This window comes from Meles meles, chromosome 5 (assembly GCF_922984935.1).
Source record: "Meles meles chromosome 5, mMelMel3.1 paternal haplotype, whole genome shotgun sequence".
Lineage (NCBI taxonomy): Eukaryota > Metazoa > Chordata > Mammalia > Carnivora > Mustelidae > Meles > Meles meles.
The window spans coordinates 23,206,871-23,231,506 of NC_060070.1; the positions used below are offsets into that span (position 1 = coordinate 23,206,871).

General features: G+C 45.1%; 4 protein-coding genes across 9 annotated transcripts in view; 3 read left to right on the top strand and 1 right to left on the bottom strand.

Annotated features, from left to right (window-relative positions):
• AK9 (adenylate kinase 9) overlaps window positions 1–441 on the top strand; it is a 123,798-nt gene extending 123,357 nt beyond the window's left edge. Inside the window, exon 39 of the mRNA XM_046006047.1 lies at window positions 40–441. Coding sequence (XP_045862003.1) covers window positions 40–242 — 203 coding nt within the window. The 3' untranslated portion in view covers window positions 243–441. The remainder of the gene's footprint in view (window positions 1–39) is intronic.
• On the bottom strand, window positions 213–7,283 carry LOC123942100 (translation initiation factor IF-2-like). The gene is made up of 3 exons (XM_046006048.1): window positions 7,262–7,283; window positions 6,596–7,042; window positions 213–280 (listed from the first exon to the last, which is right to left on the bottom strand). The coding sequence occupies exons 1-3, from the start codon at window positions 7,281–7,283 to the stop codon at window positions 270–272; spliced, it is 480 nt and encodes a 159-aa protein (XP_045862004.1). The 3' UTR covers window positions 213–269.
• On the top strand, window positions 5,242–22,452 carry ZBTB24 (zinc finger and BTB domain containing 24). 6 transcript variants are annotated; one of them, XM_046004452.1, is made up of 8 exons: window positions 5,242–6,873; window positions 7,174–7,353; window positions 7,527–8,509; window positions 10,836–11,003; window positions 11,458–11,541; window positions 12,427–12,510; window positions 17,491–17,572; window positions 18,599–22,452. In XM_046004452.1, exons 2-8 carry the CDS (start codon window positions 7,331–7,333, stop codon window positions 19,332–19,334), a joined length of 2,160 nt encoding a protein of 719 aa, XP_045860408.1. In that variant the 5' UTR covers window positions 5,242–6,873; window positions 7,174–7,330; the 3' UTR covers window positions 19,335–22,452. The 6 variants fall into 6 exon arrangements, with proteins under 6 accessions (XP_045860408.1, XP_045860409.1, XP_045860410.1 ...); XM_046004453.1 differs by having other exon boundaries at window positions 7,299–7,353; XM_046004454.1 differs by lacking the exon at window positions 7,174–7,353.
• Window positions 13,170–13,594, top strand: LOC123941393 (cytochrome c oxidase subunit 7A2, mitochondrial-like). The gene has a single exon (XM_046004464.1). It carries the CDS (start codon window positions 13,238–13,240, stop codon window positions 13,487–13,489), a length of 252 nt encoding a protein of 83 aa, XP_045860420.1. The 5' UTR covers window positions 13,170–13,237; the 3' UTR covers window positions 13,490–13,594.
• Window positions 22,453–24,636: the final 2,184 nt, after the last annotated feature.

The window sequence follows — 24,636 nt, forward strand, 5'->3', positions numbered from 1 at the left end:
CCTAACAGAAAACATTCAATTCTGTGACATTTTCTGCAGCCTTCAATCCCCAAAGTTCTGAATATTCAAGAAGGAAGTACAAAAAGAAGCTGGAGCAGTTTGTGGAGAGATGTGAACTCATCACATACCTGGGTGCCAAGATGACCAGAAAATACAAGGAACCTCAGTTTAGAGCCATTGACTTTGACCATAAGTTACAGACCTTTCTCTCTCTTAGAAATACAGACCCAGTTAATGGATAGTTTGCTTGGGCAACTGCAACCAGGACGTCAAGGGTTATCTGAAAGGGGTAGAAGGAAATAGGTTGAAAATCTGGCCCTGTCTGCTGTACTTTTCCCCTTCTGAGTGCTACACGTGGCTGCGAGCCCTCAAATGCTCTACCGGCCCAGAAGAAGTGCTCTTCTGGAAGCATACGTCTTGACATGATTTAAAAATGTATTGCTCTTTGCCTGAACATTTATGCCTTAATGACATAGTTATTCCATTTAGAATATTTAGGTAACTTATTTTACTTAATCTATTGTTCAATTTCCATTTTAACATTTTCAGCCTCTGTTAAAGAAGATTACTCAGTAAATGTTAGAAAGCTTCAAGAAATATATTAACATTCATATAAATAAAATAGAAACACTGGTTACACTTTCAACATAAGGAGCTGTTTATAAACTTCATGAACCTAAGACACTTTATCATTTTCCTTACAAAATAAATGCATTTAAGATAACTGAATGGCTGCCTCTTTTCTTTTTCTTAAATATTCAAGGAGCAAGCTCTATACATTATTTTGTAATTAGAAGTCACCGGGAGTTTTGAGAAGGATGAATCTGGAGTCTTATCACTATCCAGAAGTATATATGTTAGAGGAAAACTTACTAAATTGCATTTGAATGAGATTTTTAAAATATTATCAATTTTTTAACAGCAGTATAAGAAATGTAGAATATGAAATAGCAAGATTGGCTCTTCAAAAAATAAAAAATACAAGCACTAACTGTGTGATCTTAGGCAAATCTCAGTTTCTCTGAGCCTTTGTTTTTTAATGTCTAAAATGAGTGAGTTAGTTCATTTTTTTCCAGCTTAATAAGGTTCAGTGACAAGATTATACATATATATTTAAAGTGTCCAACATGGTGATTTTGGTACAGGTATGCATTGTGAAATATGTCCCACAATCAAGTTAATTAACTCATTCATCACCTCACATAGTTACTTTGTGTGTGTCTCTATGTATGTGTAATGAGAACCCTAAGAGCCACTCTGTTAACAAAATTTAAGTACACAGTACAGTATTATCAACTATAGTCACCATACTGTACATTAGATCCTCAGGTTTTATTCATATTATAATTGAAAGTTTGTACCTTTTGACCAATATCTCCCATTTTTCCTACCGCCCAGCCCTTGGAAACCACCTTTCTACTTACTTTTCTTCTAATGAGCTTGAACTTTTTGGTATCATGTATTCCACAAATACATGATACCATTCAGTATTTGTCCTTCTCTGTCCAGCTGCTTATCTCACTTAGCACAATATCCTTCAGGTTCATCCATGTTGTCTTTGACCTTACAATTTCAATAATGTTATTTAAAAACTAGAAGGCTATCTTGTATATTTTTGTATAATATGTTTTCATAACAAAATATGTTGAAACAAAAGAAAAAATAAGAATTGAGATTCTAACCACAGAGTGAAAGACATTCCAGGAATTAACCAACACGTGTATTTACCACATGTGAGCCTGGCATGGTGAAGTCTGCCCAGACTTGTGACCTTTAAGTCACAAGCTTTGGACTATAGTTTCCACCTGCTGCAGTTATCAGTCAACTGTCATAGCCTGCAATGATGTTTTTGATGCCCTTCATAATGTCAAAGGACTTTACCAACTGCTAGTTGCTAGATGACTGTGACCCTCTCATTCCTTCAAACTCTAGCTGGGTTCTCCATTGACCCAATTCACCCCAAAGCCAATAGGTACTGGGCTTTGTTGACGTCTTTGCAGCTTCCAGGGCCCAAAGATGAGGAAGAAGGGTAGAGAATGAATTTGGAGGGGAAAAAGAAAAAACCTGGTTAGCCTCTTCTGTATCAACATTCACTCTTTAAGTTATCGTACAAGAATTTACAATCTATATTCTGATAACTATAATATTAATACCCCAAATTCTGTTCTCACCTCTGAACTTCAGACTCTTGTCTACATGTACATACTGTATATCTTTACTTGGTTATCTGGTTGACATCTCAAATTTAATATGCTCACCCGGTACCTGTTATTTGCCCAGCTTCTCTCTCTCCAGTTTTCTCCCAGATTACTTCATAGTAATAATGTACACTCAGTTGATTTGGTTCCAAATCTAGGGATGAAACTGGATTGCATTCTCTCCTTCACTCCCCACATCCAGTCTTTCAGCAAGTCCTGTCAAAGATTACCTCCAAAATATACCCCGAGTCTGGGCTCTTCTCACGTTTATTTTTTTTTAAGATTTTTATTTATTTATTTGACAGATAGAGATCACAAGTAGGGAGAGAGGCAGGCAGAGAGAGAGAGAGGAGGAGGAAGCAGGCTCCCTGCCAAGCAGAGAGCCCGATGCGGGGCTCTATCCCAGGACCCTGGGATCATGACCCGAGCAAAAGGCAGAGGCTTTAACCCACTGAGCCACCCAGGCACCCCTCTTCTCATGTTTTTTCCTGCTCTCACCTACTTTCCATGCTTCTGCTCATGTTCCTCTAGTGTCAACTTTCCATCCGGCACCTGGAGTAGTCTTTAAATATATAAATCAGATTTCATCATTCTCTTTTCAAAATCTTCCAATGGCTTCCTACTTCAGTTAAAATAAAATCTAAACTCTTTACTCTTGTCAGGTGTGTGATTAATTTTATATATATCAACTTGGAGGGTTTTTTGGATGAGATTCAAATGTAAATCAGTGAACTGAGACTAAGAATGACCTCCATAATGTGGGTGGGCCTTATCTAATTAGTTGAAGGCCCGAATAAAACAAGCAGTGCAACCTCCTTGAGTAAAGGCAATTCTCCAGTAGACTGCCTTCAGACTTTATTTGCACCATCAACTCTTCTGTTAGAATGGCCAAGATCTAGAACACTGACAATACCAAATGCTGGTAAGGGTGTGGAATAATGGGAATTCTGTTCATCACTGGTAGGAATGCAAAATACTACAGTCGCTTTGGGAGACAGCTTGGCAGCTGATTACAAAACTCAACAGCTAAACGTACTCTTACCATATGAGCCAGCAATAGCATTCTTTGGTATTTACCCCACAGAGCTGAAAAGTTATGTCCTCGCAATGATGCAGGAGGTTACGGTAGGAGAGGTCGTGCATGTTGGGGACGGGGGTGTATGGAAACTCTGTACTTTCTGCTCAATCTTGTTGTGAACCTAAAATTATTCTAAAAAATAAAGTCTATTTAAACGAGGAAAAAATAGGTGAATTCTGAAAATATCACTCCACTCAAGATTTCCTGCTTCCGCCATTGCTGTCGAAAACTCGGCTGTCAGTTAACTGGGTTTCTTTGATAGGTAATTAGTATTTTCTTTCTACATCCTTTTAAGATCTCTTTATCTTTGATGTTCTGCACTTTGACTACAAGTTATCTAGTTGTGAATTTTTGTTTGTTTGGCCTTCTTGGAATCTGTTACATTTCCCAAATCTGGAGACTTGTGTTTTGCACCAATTTGGGAAAATTCTCATCGCATCTTTAAATATTGTTTCTTTCTCATTCTCACTAATCTTTCTATCTGGTCCCAATTAAATTATATGACAAATAATTCTTATTCTGTTCTCTGTGTTCCTTGACCTCTCTTAAATACTTTCCATCTCCTTTTTTCCAGACTGGCTTTCTGGGTAATATTTTTAGATTTACCTTTTAGGTAGATCAACTTGATCTGGTTAATCTGTTATTGGAGTTTTGTGTGTGGTTATGTATAAACATTATTGAACTATTATCCATGAGTTTTAAATTTCATTGATTCCATTTTAACTTCTGGAAGGACTTTCCAAGTAGTGGTTGGGCATGGGCAAGTAGAATGCCCATGCTATATTATTTGTTATTTATCTGAAGTTCAAGTTTTGCTGCATGTCCCATGATTTTATTTGCAAAATCTGGCAGCCTTACTTCTGATCTCCTCCCCCCTCCTTTGCTCCCAGCCACAGGCCTTTCTGTTGCTCAGAATCAGCAAGCTCACTTCCAGTCTCGAAGCCTTTATACTTGCTTTTCCCTTACCCGGAACATTCTTATCCCAGACCTCCCTAAAGCTGGCTCCATATCATGGAGATCTCAGCTCAACGTCACCCTACTCCCTCCGCTTGCCCTGTCAATCTTCATCATCATTATAAAGCTTAACACTTTCTGCAATTACATGATCTGTCCACTTGTGTTTCTGTCCTTCCTCTTCTTTGTAGAGTTTAAGGTTCACGAGGGCAAGGGCCTTGTTAGTTGCTGCATCCCCAGCACCCGACACAGAGCCTGGTACTTAGTGGGCACCGAATAAATATTTGTCGCATGAATAATTGGCACCCCCAAACCTGTTCTGCGGGATGTAAAGTTATGAAGATCAGCGGGAGGTAGAAGAGCCGGCTATAACCAAAGAGAACAACAACGAATATGTCAAGAAAAGTCAATATGGATCTTAAACAAAACTGCCTTGAAGAAAGGACGGATCTCGGCGGTGAGTGGCAGACGCTGGGAGATCTCCCAGACCCACCTCCTATCATGGTGCTTGGGCTGTAGTGAGCAGGGACTGAAACAGAGTGGGAGTGCTTGGTTACCTGGCTCTGATCTTCAGCTGGATTGAGGACCTCCATAGGACCAATGCTTTTCCTGCAGTTCTGTGGCAAAGAGAAATAATGGGGTACCTGACCCCTCAGATTGACTTTTCTGCTGAAGTAGAAGTCAGGCAGGGCACCCTATCCCACTTGGAGCCCCACAAACCCTGGGATTTAGAGGCAATTCAAGACAAAAGGAAAAATTCAGAAAAGGGGCTAATTTAATACAAACTAGTAAAATTTTAAAAGAACCAGGCTGGTAAATCACATTTTCAGTTTCAAAATCTTGGAGGCTGGGGCGCCTGGGTGGCTCAGTCGTTAAGGGTCTGTCTTTGGCTCAGTCATGATCCCAGGATCCTGGGATAGAGCCCCACCTCGGGCTCCCTGCTCAGTGGGGAGTCTGCTCCTGCCTCTGCCCCTCCCCCTCTGCTCCTGCTCTCTCTCTGGCGCTCGCTCTCTCTCAAATAAATAAAAATCCTTAAAATAAGTAAATAAATAAATCTTGAAGGCTAATAGGTGGCATGCTGGAGATCGGGAAGTGTATACTGGGAGGGATAAATTACAAATGGTCTCTGACTGATGACAGTGTGACTTGGAATTTTTTGATTTTACATGATTTGGAAAGCAATACATATTCAGTAGAAACTGTACTTCAGATTTTGAATTTTGATCATTGGCCAGGCTAGTGGTGCTGGTCACTGGCGGCAAGCTGCAGCTCCCAGCCAGCCACTTAATTACAGTGAGGGTAAATGACACTTACAACAACTCTGTACCCAGACAGCCATTGGTTTTCACTTTCAGTGCAGTATTCAATAAATTACAGGAGTGAATAATGAACATTTACTACAAAATAGGCTTCCTGTTAGATGATTTGGCTCAACTGTTGGTCAATGTCCGTGTTCTGTGTATGTTTAAGGTAAGCTAGGCTAAGCTATGATGTTCAGTCGGTTAGGTGTATTAATATTTTTAACTTATGATATTTTCGAATTACAATGGGTCTATCACCGCACACCCTCGCTGTAAACGGAGGAAGATCTGTGTAAGCAATTAGGTATTGGTGAATCATAAACTGAGAGAATGAAAATGCTGAAATAGTTGGAGAGAGAAGTAGGAGGGGACTGAATTTGGCTGGGGCTGGTAGACCATATCGAGAAGCTTGGCCTTCATTAGCAGGGTACATGGGAGTCACGCTGGATTTTAAGCAGGAGAGTGACTCCGTCTCTGGATGTGATCTGTACTTGGAGAGATCTCCCTCTCCTGTGCATTGGAGAGAACAGGACTGCAACGAAGACTGGTCAGAAAGACAGTGAAAGCCTGAATAACCATAACGCTAATTCTAATCCTAGTAGATATGAACTCAACCAAACACTAAATCCATTCCCTACCTAATACTGTTTACCCCACAGCTACGCAACCCAGCTGACACGGGTGGTAACATCTCCGTTTTACAGGTACGGTAACCAGGTTGAGAGGATGAGGACTCTGCCCGAGAGGATGAGGACTCTGCCCAAGAGTACTCAGTACCCAGTTCCGTCTAACTAGATCGCTTCTGTTCACTCCCTTGGACTAGGCATAGGAAGTGGGAAGGAAAAGGAGAAGACAGATGTGCAAAATAAGTAGGAGGCAAATAATAGTAATTATTATATTAGCATTAGATGAAGACAGTGGTGATGACGGTAATGAATGCAAAGGCGATTTCATTCATTCGTCACATACTCGAGACCTCAACGCGAGCTTCCGCGTCTGGGAAAAGACAAAGCTGATTAAGGTGCCGATGACTTACATTCTATCTAACGCGACAGAAAACTTACACCATCGCGGAGTGACAACGCCACGCCCCATCCGCCGCCCCCAGTTCTCCGCAGTCTCCAGAGCGGCCCCGCCCCGGGCGCCTCCGCGGCCACGTGGTTCGGCGTCCGCGCGCAGACTCTCGGCGCCGGCGCTTCCGGGTTGGCGGCGGCGGCGGCGCGGGGGCCCCAGTCCGGGGGGCGCAGGAACCCCGGCGGCCGGTTCTGCGGAGCGGGGGGCCAGGGCGGCCCCGGCGCGAGTGCGCCCGCCAGGCCGCGGGGTGGGCCGGGCGCCCCGAGAGGTAGGTCTGCCCCGGACCCGCCAACCGTGGGCGCGGGGTCGCGGCAGTGTCGGGCGCTCCCCAGACCTGCGCTCTCCTGTCTCGCCCGAGGGGGCCTGGGCCGTGTTGGGGGCCCAGCCCCGCGGGCCCAGGGCTCGGGAGAATGTCCTCCCGCCAGTTCGGGCGCTGCCTGGCGGCCAGTCTGGGCGATCGTGCCACCCCCTTCCCGAGGGAGGCCCGATGCGCCTTCGGTTATTACTCAGTTGCAGCTATCTCCAGATTCGTGTACATTTTCTTTGCCTCTTTTCTGTGTTTTCACAGGCAAAATGGTTAAAAATGCGTGAAATCGAGACACTGTAGTTCCCACTCTAATCTGTGCAACTGTGGAAAGTTAGTGCTGGGAAAGGACTTTCAAGATGGTTGATTCCCATTCCTTAATTTTACAGAGGAGAAAACAGACCCCGGAGAAGTAGCGTGGATGTTGGAAATTCACCTAGCTAGGTAATGGTATGACAGGGATGAGAGTCGCAGTCTAAGTCTTTAAGTCCACTTCTCAAAGTGGTAAATCGTCAAATTCATTTAACCGTGTGAAGGGACTAGTAGGTTCACTTGGGCTAGGTTTAATCTGTTTAGATGATGATTCCTCCTTTTTAATCATTATTTTCTTATTTCAGGCTTCACGCTCCTTGGCCTCTAAAGAAAATGGCAGAAACGTCATCAGAGCCTTCTGGGCAGCTCGTTGTACACTCAGACACTCACAGCGACACTGTTCTGGCCAGTTTTGAGGATCAGCGGAAGAAAGGCTTTCTCTGTGACATCACGTTAATCGTGGAGAATGTGCATTTCCGGGCTCACAAAGCCTTACTCGCTGCCAGTAGTGAATACTTCTCAATGATGTTTGCTGAAGAGGGGGAGATCGGCCAGTCCATTTACATGCTGGAAGGCATGGTTGCGGACACATTTGGTATCCTGCTGGAGTTCATCTACACGGGTTGTCTCCAGGCCAGTGAGAAAAGCACAGAACAAATTCTGGCCACTGCTCAGTTCTTAAAGGTCTATGACCTGGTAAAGGCTTACACAGATTTTCAGAATAATCACAGTGCCCCAAAGCCAACGCCTCTGAACACCGTTGGCGCTCCGGTGGTGGTGATTTCTAATAAGAAAAATGGTCCTCCGAAACGGAAGCGGGGGAGACCGAGAAAAGTCAACAGCGTGCAGGAGGGGAAATCACAACTGGCTGCTGAGGAAGAAATACAGCTGAGAGTAAACAATTCAGTTCAAAATAGACACAACTTTGTGGTGAAAGAGGGAGACGGTGGCACACTGAATGAACAGATTCCAGCGAAAGATATGGAAGAGCCCGAGCCTGCCTGTGAGCCAGGCAGAGGGGAGGAAATGCCTGCTGAGAAAGACGAGAACTGTGATCCCAAGACCCAGGATGGGCAGGACAGCAAGAGTCGGTACAGCAAGCGGAGGATTCAGAGGTCCGTCAAGCTTAAAGATTACAAACTTGGCGGGGATGAAGATGAGCAGAGTTCAACCAAAAGGGTCTGTGGAAGGAGAAGGCGCCCGGGGGGCCCTGAGGCCTGTTGTAAGGACTGTGGCAAAGTGTTTAAGTACAATCACTTTTTGGCGGTCCACCAGAGGAGCCACACGGGTAATTGTCCTTTTGCGGCTTAGTGGAGCACGTTTTGGAGGGATGATGGTTGATTGTACAACTTCCGGGTGATGGGCCTTATAATAAGGCCTTTATATATGGTACTGCAGCTAGTTCTCACAACAGGCCTGTGAAATAGGGAATGTTATCCCCATTGGACAGATGAAAAGACCGAGTCCCAGAAATAATTTGCCCAGGTCAGCCATTTAGTGACAGAGCTGGGATTTGAACCCAGGTAGCCTGATGGCAGAACCCTATTCTTGACGTCATCGGTTCAAGGCTTTAATGCCTGGATGTCACACTCTAGCCAGATTTACTCGGCTTTTTGATTTGTGAACATTCTTCATCTTGACTGTTACAGCTATGCTTTTGCCCAGTTCTGGGGACAGCTTTCTCACTCAGCCATCTAGCTGTAAATGTCTTCTCTTTGGTCCCTCTGGCCCAGCACTGGACAGTAGACCCGTTTGTGAGGGCGGAAATGTTCTGTCTGCGCCATCCAATATGGTGGTCACTAGCCATGTGTGATTTTGAGCACTTGACGTGTGGTGAACGTGGCTGAGGAACTGAGTTTTTTATTTTAATAAACTGGCACCACGTTGGACAGTGCAGCCCTAGGCAGAAATCCCTTCGTCTTTTTGAGCTCTCCCTTACTTAACTCACTCTGCTTTGGGTCAGGTTGTAGTTAACAGTTAAATACCCCTCAACCTAATTGTAAACTTCAGTCTAGGGACTAGAGCTAGGTAAGTCTTCTCTCATCCAGCAGAGCTAGCCGTGTGGTTCTCAACCTGACCACACAGTGGAATCACCTAGGGAGCGTCTAAAACTGCCCGTGACTGAGCGCCAGCCCCCAGAGCTCCTGGTTTAATTGGGGCCTTTGGTGTTTTTGAAAAATGGGTTGAGAACCCTGAATTCTGGCTCTTTAAACAAAGTAGACACTTGGGAAATATTTGTTGAACTGTAATAGAGGATAGTTTAGAGAGTTGAATGGTTCTGTAATATTTGTTAAGGGAAACAGCATGTGGGATCTTCCCTTTTGCCCCCGGTCTTCTGACATTTTGCAGTGACTCACTCTTGCCTGGGTCTGTGTTCGTCCCATTTCAGTGGCTACCAGGAAATCCATACAGTTTGGAAATGCCCATCTTTCAGTTCCAGAAAAAATTTCTGGGACTATTTCACAGATAGTATCTCCCTTCGGTTTTCTGTGCTCTCTCTTTCTAGAATTCCCTGGAATTTGGATGTTGAACCTCTGGACCCACCCTCTAAAGTCCTTACCTCTTACTTCCCATCACTTTCAGCTCCACATTCTGAGGGATTTCCCCTATATCTTTCAACTCTTAAGAGTTTTGTTTCTACCCTGTTTTCCCTCTAGGAACCCTTTTTTATTCTCTACAAATGCTCTCTCTCTCTTTTTTTTTTTAATGATCATAAATCTTCTTTTTGGTTCCCAGTGTAGTATCTTCCCTCTGTGAGCACGTTAATGGCAGCAGTCGCTTGTCAGTCCCTAACGTTTTCTTTCCCTTGGGCAGCCTTTGTTTTCTGCAAGTTGCTTTTTTTTTAACTTGGTATCCCTTTCAGCTACTAAAAGGCCTTCCTTAAATGGTGATTTTTGGAAAAATCTCATTTAATCCTATGTTGGAATGGTTGACTGCAAGCTGCTGGCCACCGCATGGGTGTGGAGCGGGCCTGCAGACGGCGGCCTCACTGGGGGTGGCGTGGCTGGACCCCCCCATCCCCCGCACCTGGCATCGCAGCTGCAGCCCTCTTACCCTGGCCCGCCACTTTCCCGAAGATGTTCTGCCCTCCCACCTGAGGCTCTGGGCCTGGCTGCCAGTGTCTAAAGCAGGAGCAGGGGAGAAGGCTGGGCAGAGTCTCATCACCCCAAATGTAAACTTGGACTTGCTGTCCCTCGGGCAGTCCCACTCCACTGTACCTGGAGACCCTCAGTCCACAGACTGTTCTATCCTCTTCAGAGAACAGCCCACATCCTTTTTTGGGGAGCGGGCTGGCATTCTCGCTCCTTGGGCCTTGTCGGGGGGTCTCAGTGCCTTTGGCACAGACTGTCATATATCCCCTCCTTACCCCTGACAGGTGCCACCGATTCCTGGGCATTGTGGAGGCTCTGTCTTGGGTTGTATCTCAGCAGTCCTCATCCCTGGTGTGGGACTCACCTGTTCTGGCTTGCCAGACTATCGCTGAGGTTTTCTCTCCTGTTCTGGGCCTTTGGGAGATATTCCAGTGAAGAGAAATCCCTCTATTGTTTTAATTTAGGAGGAACCAAGATGTACATGTTCTTGCTCACACCGTGCTTCTGGGGCTCTCATTCCAGGGGAGCGACCTTTCAAATGTAATGAGTGCGGAAAAGGCTTTGCCCAGAAGCACTCCCTGCAGGTCCACACCCGGATGCACACAGGCGAACGGCCCTACACCTGCACCGTGTGCAGCAAGGCTCTCACCACCAAGCACTCGCTGCTGGAGCACATGAGCCTGCATTCAGGTAGCTGGGCTCGCACCAGAAGGCCACCTGCCGCTGGGGTCCTGGGCTGGGCGTACAATGGTCTTTTCTCCGCCTGGCGGCATCTCCCGTGTGGTGTCTGCCTCTGCCAGGCCATAGTTTAGAGTTGTGCACAGTGTTCTGGCTTAACCTAGAGCTTATAAAACGGCTGCTGGGAGCTCAATGTACACGTTTTGATTAACTCCCAGAGCTTAGAAATTTTTTACTTGGGTGACTTTGGGGGAAACTTGCATTCTCCAGTTCTGCCCCAGTCCCCACGACTCCCTACTGCCTCATATACCTTTGCACATTCATGGTACTGTGCTTTGACTCTGAGGGCATTTGGGTACGTAGGCAAGTCACTTGTATCATTCATGGAAAATGGGGACCTGGGCCCACCGTGTTATTGTTCTTTATAGTTTTTGCGGGTTTTAGTGTCTTGTTTTTTCTTTGGCAGGACAGAAGTCTTTCACCTGTGATCAGTGTGGAAAATATTTCAGCCAGAAAAGGCAACTAAAGAGCCATTACCGAGTTCATACAGGTACAATAAAGGGAGAGAAAAATTTGGTGGGGGAGAAACATAAATACAAATTACTTCTGAAATAGTAGGGTCCTGCTGTGGAAGATAATTAGTATTTAGGGAAAGAATCTTAAAAAACAATGTGAATTAGAGGTCCGTGTGTAATTGTCTACTACCTTGTGATTTATATTTAATTTTATACTACAGTTTGGTGCCACACACAGAAACCCTACAGGATTGATATCTTTCAGAAGTGCCAGTTGAGGGGCACCTGGGTGGCTCAGTGGGTTAAGCCTCTGCCTTCAGCTCAGGTCATGATCCCAGGGTCCTGGGATCGAGCCCCACACCGGGCTCTCTGCTCAGCAGGGAGTCTGCTTCCCCCCCACCCCCCAACCTGCCTCTCTGCCTACTTGTGATTTCTCTCTCTGTATGTGTCAAATAAATAAAATAAAAAACTTTAAAAAAAAGTGCCAGTTGACTAAGAGGGCACAAGTTGATGGATTACTAATGGTGGTTGGACAGAAATAGCCCCACCTCATAGCTGTCCGTCCGGGCTCTCCCCCCACCTAGCTTCTTCTCCCCCTGCCAACTGATGAGACATAAATGAGGGGTTGGGAGTGTCACTGGAGTCAGTTGGCCACAGTCACACCCATGCTTCAGGGGAAAAAGAAAATTTGTTTTAGGGAGATTGGAAGGGGCCCAGCTCTCCTGGGGAAGCAGTGAGTTGCAACGCATAGGAAAATATTAGCTGTCCCCAAATTAAGCAAAAAAAATGGTGGTTGTTTTACTTAAGGTGCCATATTTAAAGTGATTATTTTTCAGGGCAGTGCTTTAACACAAATCACTGAAGAAATGCAGGGAGAGCGCGCATACATGCACTGACACTTTTTTTGTTGTTGCGACAAGGCCACTCGCTACCGGAGTGCAACCACTGCCATCGCAAGTTCATGGACGTGTCTCAGCTAAAGAAACATCTACGAACACACACAGGTAAAACTCCCGTCTCGGCCTTCCTTTCTGGTACACGTCACGTTTGCAGAGGGATGAGAAGGAGTCCCCTCCTCAGGCTCCATTTATCACAAACTGGGGGGGAATTTTAGATGACCATTTAAAAGCCCAAGGCGGAAGGCTGTCAACACCATTCTGTGGGGAGATCCCACCTCTATTTCTTAGCAACGCAGAGATGGCTTACTGAGCACTATTCCTGTATGAAAATTCATTTGAGGGGCGCCAGGGTGGCTCAGTCGGTTGAGCGTCTGACTCTTAATCTCAGCTCAGGTCTTGATCTCGGGGTCGTGAGTTCAAGTCCCGCGTTGGGCCCCACGCTGGCTGTGGAGCACACTTGAAAAAAAAAAAAAAACAAAGAAAATGCATTTAATACCACAAAAGAGTACAAGTCAGAGTCTGGTTCGGTTCTGTTCTCTGGTTCTCAGTGAAGTACACTGAGAGTGTACTTCAGCGCTGAAGATTACTGAGATAATTTTTTTGAGAAAAGAAAGTAAAACGAAACAAACACAAAGGTAGGCACCAAAGGTTTTCCCACTTGTTCCCCAAAACCTGTACTTAAAACTTAAGCATCGCCACCTCTAGAAAAATCAGCTTCAGGGATAAAGAGGAGGCAGCTTAAATTCCTTCATTTAAGAATTCCGGTTCTGGTGTGGGGAGTTTCGTTCTTGGTGGTCGGTTGTCGCGGTTGGTGGGTATTAACTGAGCCAAGATGTTGCGGAATCTGCTGGCTCTTCGTCAGATTGCCCAGAGGACCATAAGTACTGCTTCACGCAGGCAGTTTGAAAATAAAGTTCCAGAGAAACAAAAACTATTTCAGGAGAATAATGGAATTCCAGTGCATCTAAAGGGTGGAGTAGCTGATGCCCTCCTGTATAGAGCTACTATGATGCTTACAGTTGGTGGAACTGCATATGCCATATATCAGCTAGCTATGGCTTCATTTCCCAAGAAGCAGGATTGACTTCAGTTTATCATCTCAGCAGGCAGTTGGGTCAGTTTCGTTCAGCTCTCTATGGACCAGTAACTGATAAATAAATGAGTTATTCGGGGATCAGTATTTATTGACTTATACTAACTGCCACCAATAAAGCAGTCTTTACCATGCTTTGTCTTATTTTATCACTTTATACCAATAATTTTAATTTTTGATCAGCCTTATAAATCTTAGGTAGGGACAAAAAAAATGGTTCTTTTGTCATTGGGGTCATATAAAATACCATTGTGATATGAGTGAAATTTTATTTATATAAATTATTTAATATAATATAGCAGCTCAGACTTATACAGTGAATGGTCTTCAGCCTAAATGAATATGACTCTTGAAAGTATATTTCTTTGAATTCCTTCCCTCCCTGCTGTGCATATGTGGGGATATGCTAGAATCTAGGGTTGGTGGAAGCAGATCAGTTTGGGCTCCTGGGGTTCAAGTGTCTTTCTTTTTCTCAGCCATGTTGCATATGTTTAAATCTTGGACGTGTTTTGCAGCTTAGAATTAGGCTTTAGTAGAGAAGCTATAAAATAATTCAGGACTTGTTCTTTCACACTATCAATGGGCTTCTGTTATTCTGTAACATAAAGGTTAACTTCCCATAAAAAAAAAAAAAAAAATTCTTTCATTTAAGAACGGCAAAGAAGGGCGCCTGGGTGGCTCAGTAGTTAAGTGTCTGCCTTTGGCTTAGGCCCTGATCCCAGGGTTCTGGGATCGAGCCCCATGTTGGGCTCCCTGCTCAGCAGGAGTCTGCTTCTCCCTCTCCCCCTGCTTGTGTTCCCTCTCTCGCTCTCTCTCTCTCTCTCTCTGTCAAATAAATAAAATCTTAAAAAAGAAACAGCAAAGGAAAAGTGCGGGTCTTTTAGACCTTTTGGTAAGGAGCACTTCTTACAAATGAACCTGTTAGATATTCTAAGAACAGCTTCCTCTTACAGTTTGGTTCTTTAATGATTCAGTTAAATTGTTTCCTAAAATTAAATATCAGATTAACTTACACTGCTTTGGACATTTTTTTTTTTTTAAAGATTTTATTTATTCATTTGACAGACAGAGATCACAAGCAGGCAGAGAGGCAGACAGAGAGAGAGGAGGAAGCAGGCTCCCTGCCAAGCAGAGAGCCCGACGCGGGGCACGAACCCAGAATCCTGGGATCATGACCTGAGCTGAAGGCAGAGGCTTTAACCCACTGAGCCACCCAGGCGCCCCTGGACATTTTTTAGAAACACAAGTTCTTCTCCTTAAACGTAATTTGTTTTCTTAAAATACGTGGCTCGTAGGGTAGGAGTTCTATGAAAAGGGATCTCTCTACAGTCTTTCTGCAGACATTATCATTAATAGGTTCTGTGACATTTAATTCACCCATTTACCCCGTATTTGCAGAACAGCTCCTGGGTCCCAGGCACCGCTCTGGTGGGTGCTGAGGCTGCAGCGGTGATGAGGTGGCCAGAGCCCCCGCTGCAAGCCGAGAAGACAAAGGACAATGACTACTAGCCTGTTAGGTGGGGCCCCAGGCCATTGAGAACTAAACGCATGGGAAGGGGGTTAGGATGTGAGAAGCGGTGCTGCCCTTCTCCATGGGGACATGTCCGAGAAGGCCTCACTGATGAGGGGACACCTTGGATAGAGATCTGAATGCTCTGGGGAGGGAGACAGCCATTGCGCTGCGCAGGGGAAGAGCATCCCACACAGAGGGAACAGCGGGTGCACAGCCCGGAGACACAAGAGTTTGCAGCTTGTCAGAGAACTGCCAGAAGGCAGTCGTGCCTGAGCCTGAGCCTGAGCCAGGCCGGTGGGCGTTGGAAGGCTTCGGGTAGGGGCACAGCAGAGGCAATTGGAGTCTGTGTAACGGGGCTTCTTGGTCCATTGGCTGAGGCTTAGGCCTCAATCCCCTGAGGAGCTTTAAAAAAAGAAAAAGCCTGGTCCTAACCCCAGAGATTCTGAGTGAATTAACCTGGGGTAGAGCCTCGAAAGTGCTAGGTGTAAAAATGTCCTCGGGGATTCTGGTGGGCCCTCAGGCTTCAGAACGCTGGAGGCCACAGTGAAGACTGGATTTTGTTCTGAGCGAGGTGATACGACTTAGAATTTGTAAAGGATCATCCCATCTTCTGTGTGGGGTGGGACGAGCCAGGGGCTGAGAGACCCATTAGAAGGCTGTTGCAGTAATCTGGGGCTTGTATAGTGCGGTGGCCTCGGAAGTGGTCCTGAGTGGCCCCGTCCAGGTAGATCCTGAGAGCCGGTATGTTCCTCGAAAGAATTTCCATGATTTTAAACACTTGCAAACAGAAGGACTTCTGAGATGTCGTCAACCCAGATGGCACCGAATGGTAGGGTGAACACCGTTAGTGTGTTTCCGAAACGGACCTTGACACGACGAGCAGGTCCCCAGTCTTTGCATCTGGAGAAGGGAGCACACACCCCGGCGTCAGCGTGGGCTCCAGCTCTGGTTCGGGAAGCCTAGGGGGGAAACGGCGGTGGCCTGGCTTTCACCTTCGGAGTGGTAAAAGTAGCTGATGCGGAGGTGCCGACTCGCCCAAGCTGGCACCGGCGTGCCGTGCCCGGACGGAGCTCGGAGAGCTTTCTGGCATCAGTTTTCCAGCAGAGGCGGTGAAAGGGAAGCCCCGCTTCCAACTGCACCTACCCGCGGCTGTTACCTGGTTAAGTGGGATTTTGTTCGTTCTTTTCTTCAAACGCGTGGTTCCCTTGCCTGCATGAGGACCGCTTGCTTCGGTTTCCGGAGGCCGGGACAGTCTGTCAGGTGTATGCGCAGTGTACAGACTAATGCTGAAGAAACGGTTGTTGAAGCTTTATGAATTCCTCGTGGAGTCTGGAGCAGCCTTGGTTTGCATGGGCCTTAGTTTCCACCCCAGGAAATGCATTCATTCATCAGGGGTTTCTGGGACGGTGTGCCAGGCCTGATTCCAGGCACGGGGTAGTGGGAGTAGACGAGCCCACAAAGTCTCCTCCTGAGAACGGGGGAGAGGGAATAGAAAGAACATGGACAGTCTGCGAAGGGGGCTAGCACTGTGGGAACACGGACGGGAGAAGGGGACTAAAGACTGTCGGCGCGGGAGGCGGCAGGGGAGGACACTGCTTTCGGTGGTGGTGAGGCCTCCGTGCTGGGAAAGTGACATTTGAGCAGAGACTTGAAGTCAGTACAGAGGACGAACCACACCGGGAATCCCCTAGGTGACATGTGCAGGAGCCCCACACGGGGCTTGCTCGGGGTGGGGTGTCTGGTGACTCTCCATCGGGCCTGGGAGGCTGAGCAGTGAGCAAAGGGAGAGTGGCTGGTGAGGTTAGGAAAGCTTAGGGCAAGGACTGGGGGTGGGCAGACAGATACGTGATGCCTTGTAGGCCTAGGGCTTTGGTTTTTATTTCCGGATGGGAACAGGGGGCCTTGGAGTGTTTGCAGTAGAAGTGTGAAACGATCGGACTGCCGGCAGGGTCACTGTGGTCACTGTGGTCGCCGCATTTACTGTGGACAGCAGGGAAGCCGGGAAAGAAGTGGGCAGACCCGTTCCGCTGCTGCAGAGAGACCGGGGTGGTAGTGAAGGTGGTGAGAAGTGGTCAGACTCTGGGTACATTGCAAGGCAGACATAAATGTGAATGATGTGCAGGTCACCCCGGTGCGCCCGTATCCCCGGGGAGGTCCGATAGAGTTGTGAGCTATCTCAGAGAGGACCGTAAGGGAGTAAGTGTAGTGTGTTCTCTCGTGTCCCATGTAAAATCATGTTCCTCCTTGTCTCTGGTTTTAAGGGAAGGAACCCTGTCTTACACTTTCTCTGTATCCTTTTAGCACTTAGCACCCAGTACTTAGGTACACAGTAGGTGCCTGGTAAGGGCTTCATTCATGCATGCTCATCAAGGAATCAAGTGGTATTGCCTTTTTTTTCCTCTTAATATTGTGAAACTGGGTGATTATTGCTTTTTGCTCTATGTTGGATGTGTGTTTCTAAACGCTGTCCCTTTTTTAGGTGAGAAGCCGTTTACTTGTGAAATCTGTGGCAAATCTTTCACAGCAAAGAGTTCTCTTCAGACCCACATCAGAATCCACAGGTAAAGTTGTACAGATGTTTTTCTCACGTGGGAATCCTCATTGAACCCCGGTGTTCGTGGGATGACATATGTTACTTATACAGTCCTTTTCCCCAAATTATTACACAGGTAGAACTTTCTGTGTAGTTTACTGTATTTTATCTTTTCAATAAAGCAATGCGTCACTTGGGCAGAAATCAGGAAAGCTGGTTCTGGCCGGCAAAAGTTTGCAATTCTGATTTCATTTCTTGAATTTTTATTTTGTGCTGGGGGCTGATCCAAAGCTTAAATCTTCAGTTAAAAATAAATATTCAGGGGGTGGGCAGCAGGAGGAAAAAAAAATGGATGTTTTCTGAATAAATGTTTTTGTTCACACAACTTCCAGATTTGATTCAGTAGTTCTTGTAAGACATATAATTAAGGGTTACTCAACTTGGATTTTTTTTTTTTTTTTTTTTGAGAGAAAGGGAGGGAAAGAGCTGGGGGTAGGGGAGGAGAGGAGCACAGGGAGAGAGAATCTAAAGCAGGCTTCACACTCAGCAAGGAGCCCCAATACAGGGCTCGATCTCACAACCCTGAGATCATGACCTGAGTGGGAATCGAGAGTGGGAAGCTTAACTGACTGAGCCACCCTGGCCCCCTACTCAAGTTTTCAATATTGAAGTCAATCCCATGTACTTAAATTTGGCCACAAGAATCTAAAAGTTGGCCATGAAGATGAAAACAAAACAAAAAGGAACTTTATGTTTAATATATACATATTTGCTTTCTTATCTAAAAACCGGACTATAGAATCATAAAATGTTATCACATGTAGCCCAGCCCCACCCACCACCCTTTCTCAGCATCCCCGCCTTTTCCCTTTAGGGTTAGAAACGGAAAGCCCTGAAAAGTGGTGACTTGCTCTGCCTCCTTGAGTTAGTAGAAGAACGCATGACTTAATGACTCCCAGTTGAGTTACTTTTCCTCTGCTCTTGACTTCTTCTCCCTAAATCATCAGGAAGTAATAAACAGCTGTTCTTACAGTCCAGTGTGCGTTTTTTGTAGAGGAGAGAAGCCCTACTGCTGCGGCATATGTGGCAAGTCCTTCTCGGACTCCAGTGCCAGGAGGAGACACTGCATTCTGCACACGGGCAAAAAGCCTTTCTCCTGCCCGGAGTGTCACCTGCAGTTCGCGCGCTTGGACAACTTGAAGGCTCACTTGAAAATCCACAGCAAAGAGAAGCCCGCGTCAGATGCCCCTGGCGGTCCTAACACTGAGGAGGTCAGGAATATTCTCCAGCTGCAGCCGTATCAGCTCGCGGCCTCCGGAGAGCAGGAAATCCAGCTTCTCGTCACCAATTCTGTACACAACATCAACTTCATGCCCGGCCCCAGCCAGGGAATCAGCATCGTCGCCGCTGAGGGCTCTCCGAACTTGGCGGCTGAGCAGGCTGCCGACCTGGCCCTGCTCACGCAGCCACCGCAGCCGCTGCAGAACTTCCTTCTCTCCGCCCCGCAGGAGCCCACGGAGCACATGCAGGGCCTCAGCGTGATCGAGAGCCCCCTGGAGCCCGCGCAGACCGAGCCGGTGCACGTGATCACGCTCTCCAAGGAAACCCTGGAGCATCTGCATGCCCAGCCGGGGCAGGCCGCGGAGCTGCCCTTGGCAGGTGCACCGGACCCCACACCGCACCTGCCGCTGACGCCGGGCCCGCCCACCGCCCACGTGCCTGCCGCACACGTGCCCCCGCCGGCTGCCCACGTGCCCCCTCCCGCCCCGCTGAGCCCCGACCGGAGCTGACCTGAACTGGGCCTGCCTTCCGTCCGTGGACCTCTAACCCCCGTCTGAGGACCGCAGGCTTTCTGAACCGCCCCGAACGCAGCCTTCGGGTCCTGGGACTGCTCGCTGACAGTCTCCCGCTTTCCACCCAGGCCGCAAGATGTGCGTTTCGTGTCTTGTGTGCTCTCCTGTTCTCGATTTAGCCTTTGATGTTGATGAACGGTCTTCATTTTCCTCGACATCTCTGAAAGTCGTGGGTAATTTTGATTTGGGGGTGGGGTGCTGAATTAGACTTCTCGAAGTCTTGAATGTCCACGGCCACAGGCTATATGGTCTTGCTGACCTTTCCAGTTAGCTTTTCTAGAACAAAGGAAGCCCTGTACTGGTTGAATTCGGTAGAATGGTTTGTTCCACTTCTTTATTTCTCGTAGGCAACACAGTTGCTTCTCTAAGGTAAGTCAGGGCTGAATGTGACAGATGACAGCCTTGGAGAATCTGTCCTTCTAATGTCTTCTAATTCCTTAAGACAGAGTCACTGTCAACATCTCTGTGTGGTACAGTGGGCTCTTAGTGTCATATTTAAGGGAGATTCAAAAACATAGAAACTGAAAGTCTGTTGTAACTCAAAATGAATATAATAAAGTCAAAAAGGTACAGGATTATTTAAAAAATTTTAACTCAGCTTTTCTGAGAAACATGGATTTATATTTTTTTGGATTTACATTATTTTTTAAAAGCAGGTTATTGAAAATTTAATTTAAAAGTCTAATGAAATTGGATCTAGACATTCAGCCCATATATTCTGAATTTTTGTCAGCAGTCATACTTGTTTGATGAAGTTAAGACTATTATCCTGGAATATAAGATTTTATTCAATGTAATTTAAGTGTCAAATACACTCTACTGAATTCTAATTGATCCTGAAAGTGATCTGTGCATTGTGTCTGATAACTTTATGGAGATGGGACCTTATAATCTATTTGTATTACCAAGTAGGTTAAATCTCACAAAATGGACATCTCATTTTAAAAAGTAAATATCATCACCTACTCTTAAAAATAATCTGAACCTCAGAGCCTTAGTAACCTGTCTATAACTGTGGTATGATTTTAAATTTAATTGTCAAAAGTTGAAATTATGTGTGGGTTAGGTTTTCAAGCCCAGTGTACTTTTTGAATACTTCGATTGCTTTCTCTCAAGTGAACTGATAGAAGATTTTGGAGAAAAGAGGATGGGCACTGGTACATCTAAGTTAACATAATGCTGGTGGAGAGTAGGGCTAATCTATCCTAAAATGAACAGGATCTTGAGATCAGTTACTTTCTTGCTTTAGACATCTTTGATTTCTACCTGAATCAAGAAGGTGTTTTTAGAGGTTAAGATAATACATTTCTTCAGGTTTGAGAGAAGATGAAAGCATTTTTTTTCACATATTTGCCAAATTAGATTTGATTATATATAATTCACAAGATTTTGAAAATGTGTATCTTTTTTTTTTTAAGATTTTTTTTTTTAATATTTTATTTGACAGAGAGAAATTCCAACTAGGCAGAGAGGCAGGCAGAGAGAGAGGAGGAAGCAGGCTCCCCACGGAGCAGAGAACCCGATGTGGGGCTCGATCCCAGGACCCTGAGATCATGACCTGAGCTGAAGGCAGAGGCTTTAACCCACTGAGCCACCCAGGCGCCCCCGAAAATGTGTATCTTAACATGTATCAGCCAAAGTAATGTTTAAATCACCCCTGAGTGGAGCCGAGGTAAAATTTTTACAAATACAGTTATGACCTAAATGCTATTTCAGGTTCTTAGTTATTTAAACTATCTACTTTAACCTTATTCTTAAAATGCAAAGTTTTTACGAACTTTTCAAAGCTTACTGGCCCCCGGTTTCTGCTGGAGATACACGGTATTAACGTAAACGAATTTTTAACTACTCAGTCTGGAGAGCTGGAGAATTATTCAGGAAATATGGTCACAGAAGTCAAGCTTAACTAGCTTTGTGACACTTCTACCTCGGCACTAGGAGAAACAGAATGTGGGCCACATGTAATTTTAAATTTTCCAGTAGCCGCATTAAAAACAAGGTGAAATTAATTTAAATAAAATGATTAATCCAACATGTGCCAAATATCATTTCAACATGTAATCAATATAAAAATATATCAATAAGATATTTTATATTTTTTCATATTAAGTCTTCAAAATCTGGTATATATTTTCCACTTAGTGCACAGTCAGTTTGGATGCTAATGTTCTTTGGACATACGTGATCTGTGTTTAGAGTTCGTACAATTTACAATTGAAAACCTAGATTCACATACTGTTGCAGACATACTTAATTTTTTCCCAATGACTGAAGTAATTACTGGTTTAAATTCATATTAAAATTAAAACCTGGGGCACCTGGCCAGCTCAAGCAGAAGAGCATGTGACCGTTGATCTCAGGATCGTGAGTTCAAGCCCCAGGGCAAAGAGATGACTAAAAAAAAAAAAAAAAAAAAAAAAACTGAAAAACAAAACAAAACAAAAAAAAACAACCCACACCAGTTCCTCAGTCACACCAACCACATTGTGAGTTCTTGATAGCCACATGTATGGCTAGTGGGTTCTGTTGTGTATGACACAGGTGTACCTGTTTCTAACTTGAGAGCCAGGCTCAACCATAAAAGTCTCTTCTGTCAGAGTTCTGGTTGGTTTGACCAGCTGTCAAAGGGAGAGGAGGAAATGAGAGCTTTATAAATGTAGGCTCTCTTTTGTGTCCCCGATACACATTCTGCCCTCTGAAGTCCCAAATTCTAAAGTTCAGTGCCTCTGTACCCAAAGTAAATGTCATGTACATAAAAATGTTTCTGTTGTTTGAGAAATTGCCGGCTCAATGTTTCACAACTTATTTTGTGCTAAACTTGTACAGTTTTTTAAATTGTTTGAACAAATGCAGAAATACAAAGCGTGCTTCATAGGATATAGAATATTATGCTTTGGGTTACTGAAATGCACATTCTCACTTTCAAAAATGAATCTTTGATAGAGAGCTCTTAGTAGAGGGCTAGCCTTGGAAAGACTGGCACTCCCACCATCAAAATGAGTTAGTTATTCATTTGATTGCATCTGCTGCTTTTTTTTTTTTTTTTTAATACTTAAGGACCATGCCAGACAGGGGGCTTGAACTCATGACTCTGAGGTTGAGAGTCACATGCTCTACCGACTGAGCCAGCAAGGCACCCCTACATCTATTTCTTGAAATTTTCTACCTCTACTCTATTTAATGCAGTTGGTTCCCGGGATTCTAAGTGTTGTGAGCAACCAATTAAATAATGCTGAAGAAAGTAGTGATATTCTCATTATAGATGCTTACATTTAGGTTTTCATAAATTGGATGATAATAACGTCCGCCACTTACTGAGTCTTTACTACAGGCCGGGAGTGAAGCCAAGTGTGGTAGGTCTGTATCTTATCTAGTGCTTCTCCATTTTCTCCTGTGTCATGGTGCACAAAGTAGGACTTACACGGCAGCCTGCGGTTAGGGAACTCCAGGAATCCCCCCGGTCATGACTGGCCTGTTGGCTTGCGAGGGCCGCCATGACAGATACTACAGACTGGGTGGTTTAAAGCAACAGAAATACATGTTCTCAGTTCTGGAGGCTAAAGTCCAAGCTCGAGTTGTTGGCAGGGTTGGTTTCTTCTGAGGCCTCCTTTCCTCCCTGTGTCTTCACATGGCCTTCCCCCTGTGTGTTTTGTCCTAATCTTAGAAGGACACCAGTCACCACTGGATTCGGGTCCACCCTAATCCTAACGACCACATTTTCACTTAGTTGCCTCTTTAAAGGCCCTGTCTCCAAACACAGTCACATTCTGAGGTGCTGGGGTCAGGACGTCACCATGAATTTGGTGGGGGATACAGTTTAGCCCATAATAACACACATCTGGATGGAGGAGAGCAGCAGCGTCTGGGAGGCACCTATACCCTGTCTGAAGCACAGTCTTATTTTACTTAATCTTCATGACATTACCAAGGGGGTCTGTAATGTGCCTATTTTGCAGATGAGAACATGGAGGCCCAAACAGATGAAGTAACTGGCAAAGCCAAACTGATGCACAGGGCCAGCGGAGCCCACTACACTGCTTCTACCAGACGGGCTTTCCATCATCAGTCTTTTGATACTTTAAGCTGGATTTCTACTTACATATGATCTGCTTGGTGTAATAGGAAATTTTTTGACTAAAATTGAGAATCTGAGGCACCTGGCTGGTTCAGTCAGTTGAGCATACATACAGCTCCCGATCTTGGGATTCGTGGGTTCACGCCCCATGTTGGGCATCGAGCTTACTTAAGAATTGATCTGTGTCTGACATTTTAGCACACAAACTTTTTACATAAAACAATAATTATAAAAGGTACATAGTCTTTGTCTTATGGAAATGATTACCATATTAATATTCATATTAGTATTTTACTACTGTTGGTTTAAAGCTTAACAGAAATTTACCTATTGGATGAAAGTTACTGCTAACATGAAATTTTTTTTTTTTTTAAGATTTTACTTATTTGACAGACAGAGATCACAGGCAGAGAGGCAAGCAGAGAGAGAGAGGGAAGCAGGCTCCCTGCTGAGCAGAGAGCCTGACACGGGGCTGGATCCCAGGACCCTGAGATCATGACCTAAGCTGAAGGCAGAGGCTTTAACCCACTGAGCCACCCAGACGCCCCTAACATGAAAACGTCTTAACGTGAGCTTTTTGTGGGTCTCTTTTTCAAACTCCTGACAGGATGTTTTATGTTTAGGTCAGACTTTTTTTTTTTTTTTTTTTTTTAGAGAGGGCAAGAGAGCATGGGAACAGGGGAGTGGGGAAGGCAGAGGGAGAGAAATAATCTTAAGCAGGTTCCACACCCAGCTTGGAGCCTGATGTGGGGCTTGATCCCACAACCCTGAGATCTTGACCTGAGCTAAAACCAAGAGTCAGACACTTAACCAACTGAGCCACCAAAATACTTATTTGTTAAGCATCGAGGTGAATTGTTACCCTCACTTTTCAGACTTAAATAAGCCTAAATTCTTAAGAATTGAAAGAAAACTCTTGGTCTTACTCTGGTAAACAGCAGGCTTGGAGGAATGACCCAAAAAAATCCCCCTTGCTTTTTGTAAACAGCAGATGTTGAGGAATGACCTCTAAAAGGTGCAGGAATGTCACTGTGATCGTTTATCTAGCTTTCAAATTCTTTGCACATAATTAAGCAACAAACACTTTTGTTGGCTGTAACATATATAATGTAATATATATTGTATATGTATAACATATACACACACACGTATATCTAAAATCAT